The 15,170-nt window shown below is 42.7% G+C and overlaps 1 protein-coding gene across 2 annotated transcripts in view; it reads left to right on the top strand.

The window, feature by feature from the left end:
* The window catches only part of TRPC5 (transient receptor potential cation channel subfamily C member 5), a 102,001-nt gene extending 90,048 nt beyond the window's left edge, over positions 1–11,953 (top strand). Inside the window, exons 8-12 of one of the 2 annotated variants that reach the window (XR_010072519.1) lie at positions 2,013–2,219; positions 2,397–2,438; positions 4,136–4,225; positions 4,960–6,108; positions 7,511–11,953. Coding sequence is in view for 1 of the 2 variants with exons in the window: in XM_063346416.1 (XP_063202486.1) it covers positions 2,013–2,219; positions 2,397–2,438; positions 4,136–4,225; positions 4,960–5,694 (1,074 nt within the window). In the remaining variant the exon portion in view is untranslated. Of the gene's footprint in view, positions 1–2,012; positions 2,220–2,396; positions 2,439–4,135; positions 4,226–4,959 lie in introns of both variants that reach the window. The other variant, XM_063346416.1, reaches the window with a different exon arrangement.
* The last annotated feature ends 3,217 nt before the right edge of the window (positions 11,954–15,170 follow it).

Here is a 15,170-nt window from a genome sequence, read left to right as displayed (position 1 = left end):
ACCGAGCAGGAAGCAGCCAGCCCTGCTTCTGGAAGAGGCTGGGACAGCTTTGCCTTGAACTGTGAGCAGTTATCAGGCAGGAGTTGTCCTGTGGGCTGGTTGTGGAGCTCAGAGCACTAACCCGGAGTCTGGGAAGGAGGAACAGCAACTGCATGGCACTAGCTTCTTCTGCGCCCCTCTAGCTCTGCTGAGCTTGCTGCAGCCTGCAGGTAGAGATAAATGCAGAAAAAGTGAGCAGGACTTTTTTTTTTTTTCTGGTGGTAATTATTTCTACTGCTGCAAACTTACTTTTTAACTACCTAGAACTTAATTTCCACCAGCATCAGCTTTTAATACTTCATTGTGATGCTGCAGTTTCCCTGCTTACAGGGTCTGATAATGTGTGAGGCTAAAAGGGGCATGGCAGGCAGCTTCTCTACCTATGGCTTGAAAACAGCCCTTTCAGTAGGCAGGGGATAGTAGTGTTCTGGGCTGATTCAGACCATCTGCAGAGACTAATGTGCCACTGGGCCACCGAGGCAGTTATTTCAAATCAAGAGCTGCATGTAACTTGAATACGCTGCTAAAATGGAGTTCAGCTGTGCCTCACTGTCAAAATGTGCGCGTATTTTACCCATGTCAGAGCACTGGAGCGTAGCCATAAAGCCAGTGTAGTAATTTTTTGGGCATGATGTTCAGCCATATTTTATTAAACTCCCTGTCCTACTCTTCACAGCGTGTTGCTAAGAGGGCTGCTTGTTCCAACCTGGTTGAAATCGCCTCATAAACTTAAAATCCCATATTGTCCTTTTCTCCTACCTTGCACTGTTCCTTAGGCTAGATAATCACAGCTTTGGTTTAATCTCATGTCAGATACTGTTAACCTAAGTGGTGAACAGCTAAAATATCGTAACCATCAGCTTAGCACTATGCTTTGCAATGATAACGATACACAAATTTACCATTTAAATTCAGCACACTATGTAAGCTGTGTTCAGCACTGCTTGGCTTGAAGGCTTCAAACTATGTCCTTCCTTTTCTGTCTAATGTCAGAATTTCTGCAGAACATACAAAACAGTGACATTTTTTAACTTTAAAACTAGCACGAAACAGCGTGAAATCTGTTTTGAATAGCTGCAGTATCTATCTCTCTGAATCCAGGCTGTAGGTAGATGTCTCTGCCCTGATGTGGAAGGGAATATGCAGTTTGTTACTGGGCAGAACAGCCAGTTGACTCCATGGACTAGATTGCAAATAGCTTGATTTGGGGCTCGCTGTTTTGCAGTCTGTAAGGTCAGTGTCTTGCATAGACTCAGTATTCCTTTCCTGGTGACTGTATGGACCGTGTGCCTATTTGTGCAGCTGTAAAAGGATGCTATTAACTTTCCACCTTTACTTTGTTGGGATCAAAAACACTAGAGCACAGCAAGCTAGCATGGTGATAATATAAATGAAAAAAAAACAAACCAAAAAGCCAAACAGTAAAATGTCTCCTGTTTTGTGTAAGAATAATGCAGAGACAAGATGTAAAATACGGCGTGCATAAAATGTGTCACTTCCTTGTAGGAGCTGAATTAATGGATGCTATAAAAACCAAACAAATCAAAAAACACTATGAAAGACCTTTTTCCAGGGAAGACTGTGAGAATTCATTGGATTTGAACGTGAAAAACAATGGCTTGTGATAATAAAAGTGCTAGCAAAAAGCAGAGAGAAATGTGTTTTCTTACTTCTTGTATTGGCAAACTAATAAGCATAACCTCTGAAGGACAAAGCCAGACTTTAGCATGTGAAGTTACTTTTGCTGAATATTGCTATCATCTCATTTCTCAGCGGTTGGTATTTTACACTCCACCTATATTTCACACTGCATTTTTTTATGTGCACCCCCAGCGAGGGAGATGGAAGAAGTGATACTGCTTTGCCTGCAGCTGGAGAAATCCTTTATTGCTCACATCAACTCCTCAGCCGCTGGCATTTGCTCCAGGAAAGCCTGCCTGAAGCTGCTGATTGTCTCTTTCCTTCTCTCATAGGACCACGCAGATATCGAGTGGAAGTTTGCACGGACGAAGCTCTGGATGAGTTACTTTGATGAAGGTGCCACTCTGCCCCCTCCTTTTAACATTGTCCCAAGTCCCAAGTCAGTCTGGTACCTTTGCAAGTGGATTCACAATCAGCTGTGCCCAGGCAACGACTCTGACAATGAACAGAAGAGGCATGAAAACCTCAAAACATTCACAGTAAGGAGCTGCATAGTTTTATACTTCATTTTGTGAGGGTGCTTGTGCATGTTCAGGATCACGAGGGCCACTGCTCTGCTGGTGCAGAAGGTTGCTGGATCATCACTTGCTACGAGCCATCAGGAGCTCTAAAGACAGGACTAAATAGGTAACATATCCGTGCCTTTCTCTTTCCAGGAACGTCACGCTGACAACCTGATTCAGAATCAACATTACCAGGTAAACTCTTCAGCACACAAAGCTTTTACTTGCTGTTTCTTCTTCCTGCTCATTCTCTATTACCATGATTCTTGCTTGCTTCTAGAATGTATTTTGATAAGCGTAGATGCTCTTAAGAGAATTTTGCTTACCATGGATTAAAACATTCCCTCATAAGCAATGAGATGGTTCTGTAAATCCCTCCTAGCCTTTCACCCCCTCTGAAGTAGTGGAAAACTTGCCCGGTGTCAGTCTGACTGCTGAAGTCAAAGGTGACATCCCCACTGCCATCAGAGGTACTAGGCTGTCACACCATCCTGATTAAAACTGTTTCGGCAGCATTTTTACACACTTCTGAATCATTCCTCTTCTGCTCTTTTTTTGTAAAGCATCCCTAACTCAAACAGCGGCTGGGATTTTCTTTTCTTTTGGACAGCTCAGGAAGGAGGAATAGTTCCTTTGGTGAATTTTGCTTGTTTTGTTTATTGTCAGCCTGCCCGTCATCAAGTACTCATTATAAGTCAACCTATAAAAGGATGAAACTGCATTAAAAACACCAGCTTCAGTACCGGAATTCCGTGTGATGTATTATGCCAGCATGCTGGAAGGAAAAAAAATTCTCCAGAATGTTTGGTGGTATGTTAGGCTATACTGTCAAAAGCCATTAGTAATTTGTCTTACTTAAGAGATCTCCTGCTTTTTGAAGAATATTTTAATCTGAAGTTGATATTTAACATAAATAGTCACCTCTGACAACAGACATTTGGTACTTTCTAACCGCAGCACAGCTTACGGGTACCAACAGTCGGTTCTCTTAAAAAACCTCACAGTAAAACTTTGGTATGGAGACCATCTTCATGCTTGGTGTTGCTCAGACTTGTTATCCCTATGTATGAAATGGGGAGATGAAGGGAAGGTTTGGAGTAGCGTCTTCTGTGTGTAGAGAACAACCTCTGCTTATGTTGGCCAGCACAGATAAACATACAAGCTCGAAGTACCAGTTTGCTTATGTAAAGCCAGCAAGGAGGTAAACAAACACAGAACAAAATAGATCTCATCCTACCAAAAATCTGTACTGTAACAAACAGCCTGGGTAACACAGAGGAGCAAGAGCCCTTGGAGAAGTCACTGAGGGTGTGATTCAGTCCTTCCAGCATTGTCCACAGACACTGCAACAGCCTTGAAAGGAGTTTCTGACCTGCCATTAGGGAAGGCCCAGGCAGCTGGCAGATGTGGTTTAACGTGAACATGCGTTGCCCCGTGGAGTTCCCAGCTCTTCTTCAGATTATTTGTTGTCAACATGCCCTCCTTGGCTTTCAAATACTTGATAAACAATCTTCAAATGGCAAGCTTAGCCTATCAGGGTACACAGCATACACACACGAGATCAGTAATCTTAAAAATTTCAGCAGCTGAGATTAAATGGCTTGAGGACATGTAAGAACATCAAGAATTTTTTCTCAACAACTTTTACCTATATAAAACAAGTACAAAATACCTGTTCGTCATAGTTGACAACGGAGCATTCAAGATGGAAGGTATATAACGCTTTCCAAAGGTCTGTTCTGTTTAGAAGAAAGTGTGCTAACAGTAAGTGATTTTCTTTTTAGACAGCAGAGCCAGGATAGCCGCTGTTGGTAAGAACTCAGTGAAGTGCAGTAGGAACAGAGTTTGGTCTGAGCCAGCCACTGAATCACTTGTATTGTTTCCTGTTCCAGGAAGTGATAAGAAATCTTGTGAAAAGATATGTTGCAGCAATGATAAGAACTTCCAAAACCAACGAAGGTTTAACTGAAGAAAATTTCAAGGTAATTTATTATTCCTTAATAATAATTTATTATATTAATTCAAGTAGCCACTTGCAGAGTTCGCACTAAGTTGTCAATGTGATTTGTAACCTGCTGTGGAAATAGGACTATTACCAGAGCTGCGAATACATATGATGCGTATGGGGGGTTTTGAGCAGAGAATATTCTTATCCAGGTGTCTTCTCATATGATCACCTCCCAGATTTTAATGTACCGTATGTTATGTAGACAAAAGCTTTGGAAATAGCAGGAATGAAGTACCTGATCTGAGTCAGTATCACATTCCTAATCCTAACCCAGAGAGAACGAAAGAATGAACCTGGGTTAATGGATACGAAGAACACTTACCAACAAAGTTAAAGTTGGGCCTATCAACTAAACAGGATTCCTGCCATATTTTTAAATTTCAGCAGTGTTTCCTCTCTTCTATAACCGTCTTATTTGACTTTTCTTTTTTTGGGGAGGAGGTGGTGGTGGGGTAGGCAGAGGGAGTTGGTCAAGAGGCTGGTCCCACAGCCTTTGGAGAGAAAGATCTTAGGAGGTCTCCAATTCTCAGGATTACCAATACATTCTTTTTGTGCGTCACTGAATAATGAAGATGCATGCGGTATTCTTCTAAGTGTGATTTGGTATCAGTCATTTGCATATCTCTGAACAGTTCTCCCAAGGGAATGTGATCATTCTTTCATGTCACAGATAAAGCTGCTGTTAACTCATTTCTCCTCTTGCCCTAGGAATTAAAACAGGACATCTCAAGTTTTCGCTATGAAGTTCTTGACCTCTTGGGAAATAGGAAGCCCCAGAGGAGAAGTTACTCTACCAGCAGCACCGAGGTGTCCCAAAAGGATGAAGCAAATGAAGATGGTGCTGGAGAAAAATCCAAAGCCAAGAGTGTGTCTTTCAATGTAGCCAACAAAAAAAAGGACTTCAATGTATCTGCTCTAATTAAAACTATGTCCGGGATCAATATGGTGGAAGAGAAGCCAAAAAGCAATGGGATCAGTAAGCGCTCCTTTGTCCGAAATGGAAATAGAGTTCAGAGACTTTCCAGCTCCAAGAAGGAGTCCTTTAAGAGACTGGGCCTGCTTTTCTCCAAGATGAACGGACACGTACCTGAACCAAATTCAGAACCCATGTACACTATTTCAGATGGAATTATTCAGCCACACTACATGTGGAAAGACATTAAATATTCTCAGATTGATAAAGAGAGAGAAGAGAATTGTTCCAAAAGTGAAATTAACCTCAATGAGGTGGACTACAGTGGGAACACAAGACTTACAGGACAGAGCAAGGAGTGCCCTGTGGTTTGTACCAGCTCCCTTCACTGTGCTTCCAGTATTTGTTCCTCTAATTCCAAACTTATAGACTCGTCAGAGGATGTGTTTGATTCATGGGGAGAGGCTTGTGACTTGTTTATAAACCAGTGGAAAGATGGGCAGGAGGATCACGTTACAACTCGGCTATAAGTAAAGCTATCTTAACACTCGCTGGAAAACTTAGCCAATTATTTGTAATTGTTTGCTCTCATCTGATTCAGCGTTACTATTTCCTTTCTATCCACAGGTGAAAAAAAAAAGTGTAAAACTACTTATGTTAGCCTATTTTATAGCCATCTGCACCTTTTTTAATTTACTTTTTTCTACACTCACAAGTACTAAACTAAAGCTTTCACCATTTATAAGGTCACTATAAACCACAGGAATCCCCTTGGATGCAGTCTTAGTCTTAAAACCCCACAGACTTCAGACACACTGGTGGCCGAGTAAAGGATTTCTCCAGTGCTCTCATCGTCATCCCGCTGCCGCTGGGTTATCACTGCTGCTCTCCAACGCGATCGGCTCTGTGTCCTGCTCGATCTTCCTCATCAACCCAACCAGCTGGTGAGCAGTGGCTTAGCAGGAGGCTGAGAATCATACTTAAAATCATTTTAGAAATGGTTTCAACTTATAACTGGCTTTTTGTTTCCCTTAAGCAATATGACCTCTGATTCTTTCAGTCGTGTGTGTTTTTTCAGGTTGTTTGTTATAGTAATATTGTAAACTGGTACTGAATAAGAGATCCCTTTGATCATCCAGCTAGATCATGTTATGATTTGCTTATTTACCTAATTCCCACAAGAAATTCCCCCTGTAGGGAGCAGAATGACTTTCCAGTTAGGCTGACAGTAGAAGCCAGCCCCTGGCGCCACTACCAACTTCTACGTAGATGAACTGACCCAAACCCAGCTGCGGCTGCTTGAAACATAAACCTCAGTGTGGTTCTCGTATTTCTAATGGGCTGAACCGAAACCTAGCCCTGAGCCATGCCCTTACACCACACCCCTCGAGCTGTATCTGGCTTGTGTAATTCCTAATCTCACTTCCACGGCTGCATTTGCGTTTTGCTGCCTCTCTGATGGATGTCAGGCTTTAGGAAGAAAACCATCCTCCCGGTATACAGCAAATGCTAAGAGAGATCCTGGGCCCGTGAGCTGCATTTCTGAAAAGCAACAGCAGCTCAAACTGTATCTGGCAGCCTGCAAAGTCTCTGCAGTTCCTTTTCTAAGGTGCAACAAAAAGGAGTGTGGAAGTAGATGTTGTCTTTTATTTCCCCAGTTGTGGTAGTGTCTGGACAGGGCCTAGCAATGTCACTGCTTCTGTCCTAAGGAGCATCCGAGAGGGGAGAAGACAACCCCCATGAAGGGCAAAATGGCTGAATTTTTAACAGTGATTTTTTTTTTCTTTAAAAATGTTATACTTGAACTCTCTTCTACGGTGTTGCTAAGAAACACAGATGATTGGCATGCACTTACCACCACTTCAAAGCTGTTATTAGCTGCTTTCTTGAAGGAAGCAAGTCCTGACCAGGAGTTCAGAAATGGCCTTCCCATATGACAGAGCTTCATTACTGCACTCACACAGTCATGCTTAAGGCTCTGTTTCCAGGAGAGGTTACACAAGCTGGAGCATATCCCAAGGGTGGTTGCCAAAAATCACCCCTTCTGTAAATTGGGTTGTGAATTCCATTTGTAAAAGCATAATGCTGGCAAATCTACACCTACCTTCATCTACACACTGGTCAGATTTTACCAGCGAGGGGCAGGAGCAGCTCCCATGGCAGGACAGAGGGTGAGGAGGAGAGGGATTCCCATCCATGCAAACATTCCAAGGTCAGAGCCCCATCCAACCTGAGCAACCTGATCTAGTTGAAGATGTCCCTGCTCATTGCAAGGGGGTTGGACTAGATGGCCTTTAAAGGTCTCTTCCAACCCAGACTATTCTGTGATTCTGTATTTTCTCACAGAAGAGGTGCTGGGACACCTGCAGCTGAATACTCCGAGTTTTGAACCTGGCTCCCTCCTCTTGTTAAGGAAAACCACCTTGTTGGGGTTTCCCTTTGGGCACCTATACAGCATTACCTAAAGGTCATGATGGAGCACACCTACATCAGAGAGATGAACGGGAGCAATGCAGCCAGCTCCTGTAGCAGCATTGCAGATGCCAACGCACCAGACTCATGGGAAGTTTTCAATACAGACTTCAAGGTGGAGACCGTGGCTCTAGGCCAGTTCTGGTGTCATGAAAAATTAGCAACTAGGAGCAGTGACTCAAAAATGTATCTGTATTCCTTGCTTATAAATGACACCAGTCTTGTTACCAGCATGCGATATGAAGCCTAAGATATTTAAGCCTCTAGATGTGTTAGTTAAGACAGAGTGAAAAGCATTTTTGTATCAACAGATTTCAGGCTTTCACACTAATTGCAGGCTTAGAGTTGTCTTTGAAACTGCATCTCCTCTTCCTTTATGAAAGGCTGAGCCAACTGACATTGGCGCTACGCAAGGAGACTTGCAAAGTCTGAGGGCCAGAAGCAGCTTGCTGATCATTCGTGAAGAAATCCTGCACCCCTGTCTTTGAAGAGGCAAAGCCATCGATAGGCGAGAGCTGCAGTCAGAACCAACCGAAAATAATTCTCAAAGCAGCTGACAATAAAAGCGCCACAGTTTAATAAACCAAACCAAGCACATTTCTGGAAAGATGAACATTAGCAAGAGCTGCTACAGGGGGATGAAGGAAAGGGTTTGAATCATTTTATGCCTCACTAACCACACTGCAGTTTATGAACTCTACTTGACATGTGGCCAGCAAATCTTTGTGGTATTTCCTGTGTAACGAGTAAGAATGAAAGCAATTCAAGTACGGTTATGCAGATTACATCAACTGAGTTTGAGGCTGGGACAGAAGCAGGTTCATATCCTTGGACAATAGAAAGGCTTTTAAGTTTTCCGCGAGAGCAAGCACACTGCTGCTGGTGATGATTATATTGTGTCATTCAAATACAGCACTACGTAACAGGTACAAATAACAAAACGAAACGCAATTAACTCTGCAGTGGTGCCCCAAAAAATGTAGAAATGACACTGGGCAACGCAAATCCCTTCTCTGCAAACTGCGTGAGTCATGTTCCCCTGCTGTGTCCTGAAAGGGCGAGGGTAGGAACTGCCACATCGGAGTGGCACGATGGATAATGCAGTCTGCAAAAATCTCTCGATAATGTTATGTTATAGGCGAGAGGTACGTCACATGGCTGCCTGGCTGCGGCTCCCCTGGGATTTGCTTCATGACTCAGACACTTCCTAGCTCCCAGCTATGAGCTAGTTTGAGCTGACTTTGGAATTTAAGACAAATATTTGATTTGGCTGTGATTAATACATGTGTCCAGAGTTTGCAAAACTGTCAAACTGGTCCCCCCAAAGGCAAAATTCTGTTTGACTGCATCTATGCATCCCCTTTGGTAGCAATAGACTTTATAGGAGCTGATGAATTATTATTACTACTCTAAACCAGGAGCTTCAGGGGAGGGAAATTAAAGTATCTTGTGAAAAATACATTTGATAAGCAAAACCTGTTTTTTTTAATTCACTTGCAGTCACAGTATTTGGGATTTCACTAGCATTGCTCAAAAACAAAGTAAGTTTTTGTGAAAGCTATTCTTTCCTTCAGAGAAATCGATGAACTACCCCTGGGCTGTCTGTGCAAGCGACCAGGGGAGGGGCTGATGGGACACTTCGAGCTTCTCATGTGAGGAGTTAAACTTTTCCTTGGCTTGGGTTCAAGATGCACAGCTGTGCTCCAACTGCCTGGCCTTTATTCTGTGGGCTTCAATAATAATGCTTATATATATGCAAGGAATTTAGAATTAGGAATAATAGAAAACTTGACAGCTTGCCCTTTCTTTAGGTTTCTTGCTCTTGAAGTTGCTTTATTTCTCGCCTCCCATCCCCAGTGTCATTTTCGCCTGGCTTTTTAAAGCAGCACACCTAGAAATGATCACCAACTAAAAAGTTAACAAATAACATCCAGGGTTAAGAATATCAAATAGAGACAGGAGGTGTTCGTACTCAGGTCAGAGATTAAAGAAGTTGTTTCAGAAACATGAAATTAACTGACATATCTCTGCAGGTTATTTGGATAATTGCATTTGTATAGTATTCACTTACTGGTAAATATGTAAATACTGAAGTATTTGTATATGTGGTCCCTCCAAAGGAAGCATGCACAGCGGTTAGAGCCAGGATTAGAGAACGGGACTTCTGCGGGCTAGTCCCAGCTCTGCCACTGACTCACCCGTGACCTTGGGCAAGTCACTTAGCCTCTCTAATGCCTCAGTTTCCCCATCTGTAAAATAGGGATAATAATACTTACCTACCTCGCAGGGGGGGTTAGTTCATTATTTATAAGCACTTTCAGATCTTTAAATTAAAGGCGCTATATACAGTAAGTAATTAATATTCGTAGCAGTAGTATGTACTTTTATTTTCTTACAACTAATTCAGGTTAGGATTTAACTCTATGTCCGTTACAATAGTTTTCCACGTAGAAAACTAGCATGGTTTCCCACGAAGGGAATTTAGGGGACTTCTGTAGGCAGAGAGCAGGAGCAGCATACCCTGGAAGCCTAAACTCTAACAACCTTGCTTTTGTCATTTATGTCTCACCCTTAATGTCACCTTACTGTATTTTGTGTTTCATTCTTTTTCCAATGGTACATGTAACATGATTTTTAGCAGAAATAGCCACTGTAAATACTAAGAGTATTTAAATAAATATATTCATGTATAAATATAAAACCTTACCTTTTAAAGAGGTTAAAATTGGTTGATGCAACAGACTTTAAGCATGAGGAGGTTCCACAGGCAGCCCAGCACTGATGCACGTGCACATGGCAGGATACCGAAGTAGGGCTATAGGAAAAGTTCACCACATGTCATCACCTCCTTAGTATTCACTTGTCACCCCATCACTGTCAAGGGCAGCACGTCACACAGGTGACAAGATGTCACAGGACAGTGCACAATGCGCTGGGGCAAGGGGAAGCTGCAGCTGAAGGAAAACCATCCTGCTGCCTATTTTGCCCTGAGGAGCGGGATATGGCAGCTCCCAGACAGTCACCTTGGGCAGTGGCATGTCACCAACATGATGGCTGCTGGAGGAACCTTTCCTGGACAGTGGGAGACTGTCTCCTGCATCCCTGCGAGGGGACTCTTCACCCCAATTTCTCTGTAGGTACAATTTAGGGGTTTATTTTAGTGCTTACTCAGGATAAAAGTCTTTGGGTTGAGTGACAGGAGCTCTATGACGTGACTTGCACAATAAGGGCACTACGAGCATTCTGAGCTCCCTTCCAGGAACGCGAGCAGTTGCAGGGTATCTGCACCGGGTATTTGGACAGTTACTAACAGCGTAAGCAAGGATCTGATTTACTGCTGGGATTTCTAGCAGGTAGAAAACTACATAAGCACCTGCTCCTCTTCCCTTGGGACTGCTCCGCTTCGCTTGGCTTTGATATTTCTACTTTCCTTTTTGAAAGGCCAAAATCCCAAAGAAAAACATATTTCAATTAACCAGGAAGAGGTACCTTTTGGTTTAATTTCTGGCCAAGTTCTCCTTCAGCCAGTTAACTTGTCTGCGGAACAGTGTTGGCACACTGCGGGACATGGCCATGACGAAGCTCTGTGCAGCCTCAAAGGCTGATTTCCAAAGGAACAGGATCACCCTCCCGTCTCCGTTTTAATTCCACAGTCAAACAGAATGGCAAAAAAGAAGCAAAACCATCCAAACCACTAGGGCTGCCGAGAATTAATGAAAGTTGTTACTTAACTAGGAACTCTGTGGAGCTGTTTTTGGGGTGGATGCTCTGGAAGGACCTCTTCCTTGCACGACGGACTTCCCGGGCCATCCGGCGCCGCAGCCCCGGCCGAGGTGGGCAGCACGGCTGGTTGGAGCCTGCCCAGGTGTGCTGGAAGCACCAGTCACTCTCAGTCATGCAACGGTAAAATTAATTGGAATCGGTGAGACTACAGTGAATAATAAATCAGCTCACTGGAGAAGCATCTGAAATAAACTGTTACCCAAATAACCTGTAGTTTTCAGTGAATGTGTAACTTGAAGCCTCACAACTATAAAGTCAAGCCCTTACTAGATTTTTTTTTTTTTTGGAGGCGGCGGCAGCGGGGAGCATTCTGGGCTAGCCAGATGAGCATCTTCTCTAAAGATTTATCATTTGATTCAATTTCATGTTCACACTACTTTTCCCCGTTTCAGGCTATTACACTTTTACAAGCAAGTCATTCATGTATTATTCACAAAATTGCCTCCACCCAGAACAACTACCGCTCCAGAGTAAATTTTTTTTTTTTTTTTAAGATGTGCAAAACAAATGACAATAACAGCAATAGGACCCCCCCCAACCCCCACAATTTTAAAGCCAAATTGATTCTGCAGTTCTTTCTTTACGTACAGACCCTTTTCCATCGATGGCTCATCAACTACAGAAACAGCGCAGCCCTTTCGTCCTGCCTCGCAGGTCCTCCTTCAGCGTGGCTTATTTTGTTTATTTTGGGGATTTTTTTTCCCCCTCCCCCTCCCATTTAAAGCATTTCCATATCAGCAGTAACTCCTAAGCCAGAAGAGACGATGTGCTTAGGACACGACGTGATCAATCAAGGAGCTGGCCTTTTAGCACATTAGCTAACAGAACACTGTGATACCTTTTGCCAACAGAGTGAAATGCCTTTTGACTATAAATAGTTGTTTTTGAGCAAGGGGGCACTTTTTGGTCTAGCTATTTTTTGGGTATTGTACAGTCTTATTTAAAAACTACTGAATGTGTTTGTAAGGTGGGCGTGGGAACTAGAGGGCTGGGGATCTTTGAGAAGCAAAGGATAGCGGCAGATGCTTAAGCACTCTATTTTCTATATGGCAAGCCCTAGAGACCTGGGCTTACTCTGCAAACAGTTTTTTTAGCAATCAAGTTTTAATATCAAATTAAATCTTCATTAAAAAAAAAAACTATCACAGAAACAGCTTCACACCTGAGTGCATTTTAAAATGCCATTTAACTTCATGCCATATGAAGTTATGAACAAAATGCCATAACTTCATTAACAAAAAGGTGAGACTTTTTTCCCCTCCTTTATTTTAATTTTGGTCAAAAACTTGATGGCCTTTTCCAGGCAAAAGAGCTTTTAGATGTTGTAAAGACAGAGTGGGGAGCTGGGCATTTGCCAGTTGAGTAGTAATAGCCACCCCTAGAGAAAGGGGGGGGAGAAAAGGAGGAGAGCAAAAAGCAAAAACAAACGCTTAGTTTTATGTACTTTTCTACTTGCATATTTTCTGTCCATAGTGCAGACTCCATGTCATACCCTCGTATAACATGTAAAAATGAAATGATGTACATAATAAATAAAATTATTTATTTTATGTGTATTTTTAGCTTAACTGTAAACTGAAAAAAAAAGCATTTAATTTTTTTCCCAAAAATGTAAGCCTATTGAAATTCAAGGTGTTTCTACCTTTTCAGATGTAACATTTCCAGCTGCCTATTGATAATAAACATTTATGAACAGCAACGGATCTGAAATTTTATCGTTTTTTAAAATCATGTTCAGCACAGGTGCCTCAAGGGTTGTCAGTGGTCAGAGGAGCACTCAAGAGCTCCAATTCTAGAGAGACTTACATTAGTATTTACATAAAAAACGACACGGCACAGTCCTGCTTACCTACAATGAAGTTGGCCACCCAAATTTGAGCGAATGTTCCCAGGCGAGAGCTGAACAGCACCTGGCTGTGAAAAAAAATAAACAACCCAAAACCATTCATTATGTCCTGTCTACAACAAAAATAGCAAACCACTGCAAGTGTTGGTAAATAAAACCACCACATGAACGCAACTGCCCCTGTACAAAGATATCGAAGTAAGCGTAGTGCCATTTTAATTTGCTCCCCAAAGATATCCTTCAGCCAGCACAACTACATCAGCTACACCGGAATATAGAGCAATATAGCTAGTAGTGTGAAAGTCATTAAGCAACAAGATATAACTGTATTAACATAATTTGCTCATGTAAAGCTGTCCTCCAAGCAAATCTCATTAAAGTACTGGGGGCATGCAGATACATTTCAGGTTTCCATCAACTACCAGAGGTTCTTGGTCAAGACTCCAGTGAAACAAGAGTTCACTCAAGCTGGAGAGTGGCAATATCCCTCTCCTTGAAATGCAGAAGATTCCTGCACAGGGAGACAACATGGACACATGGAAATAACCAAACTGCACCAGACAATGGCTTAGCACCCCTGCAGAGGCAGACAGATGCGCTGCAGCAGGAGATAGGAGATTTGAGCAGGAAGGGAGGTGGGAGGCAGGGGAGACGTCTTGTGCTGTACTTTGTCTCCTCTTACTTGCACTTTCTGAAAAGTAATACAAATCACGCATTCACATAATTGCCACAAACATTAACTAAAAAGTTTTTGGCTTTCGACTATGACAAATATTAAAAAAGCACTGGTTTAGAAAGAGTCAGAAACCACAGTTTTAGATTTGATGGGAAAATGCAAATAAGCAGGGTATGAAACAGAAAAAAAAAATACATAAAAGAGAGGGTAGAGGGAGATGGATGGTCCATTTCATCATTACAAGATATTTCACTTTCTCTTGAAAGACCATTTTCTCTATCACAACAAAGTCAAGCAGTCATCACAGCTATGAGAACAGAATGACACGTATTTTGGGGTAAACCCCAGCACCCTGAAGCTAGTGGCAAAATGCTCACCTGCTCCAGGGAAGGCAAGATTTAGCATCTGGAATAAAAGTATTGCCAGAAACTGATGCCAACACATAAACACACCCTGTCAGGTCTCAGGCACATGTCCCTGTTCCTGCAGATCGCGCCACTGGCAGAGACGACTAAATGGCAGTTAAGTGCCTGCGTACGTGCTCTCAGCCTGTGGCTCACGCTGGCTGAGGTATTTCATACTTGCCGCAACTCAGCTGACTGTGAAATCTGTCAAGCAGCAGTGACTCGATCATGTGTAGGAGTTTCTAGATACAGGCCTGCCCTGCAAAATTTAAACGCTGATCTTATTTCAAAGCTATAAAGTCCTGGTGCGAGGGTTTTATCTGCCTCCTTTATGAAAAAAGCAGTTACTTGGAAGTCTGGATCTAGATTTATATGCTGAATATCTTCCGTATAAAACGCAGTCTTTGATGGTGTAATTTCATAAAAGAGGAAGGTATCCAGCAGCACTGCAGAGAGAACTGGAAGCTAAACCAAAACAACCGAGCTAGAAAAACAACTTGCTGTAGGAATCGGTTTGGTGTCTTTATGTGACCAAGGGGAAAACAGAGGACCGGAGCAATAGCCAGCGATAGCCCAGCAGGCTAACGCTGCTGGCAGGCAGAATCAGTGTGGTTTTTCTCTACAGTATTTATAATAATTACCTTCAATAACAGATGGATTTTACAATTAAAAAGACTTCAAAAAGAGACTGGTGCCTCTGGTGAACAGAGCTGATGAGCAATAAGGCCACGGATGTTAACACGCACACGGATGAACGCAGGACCAGCGATACTCTGGCTGCGAGGACAGAGGAGGGGGAGCGGGGCAGGCACCAGGAGGGCAGCA

This window comes from Chroicocephalus ridibundus, chromosome 9, assembly GCF_963924245.1.
Source record: "Chroicocephalus ridibundus chromosome 9, bChrRid1.1, whole genome shotgun sequence".
In the NCBI taxonomy this organism is placed as follows: domain Eukaryota; kingdom Metazoa; phylum Chordata; class Aves; order Charadriiformes; family Laridae; genus Chroicocephalus; species Chroicocephalus ridibundus.
The sequence above is the reverse complement of the archived record's forward strand: the minus strand, read 5'-3'. Positions and strand labels throughout refer to the sequence as shown.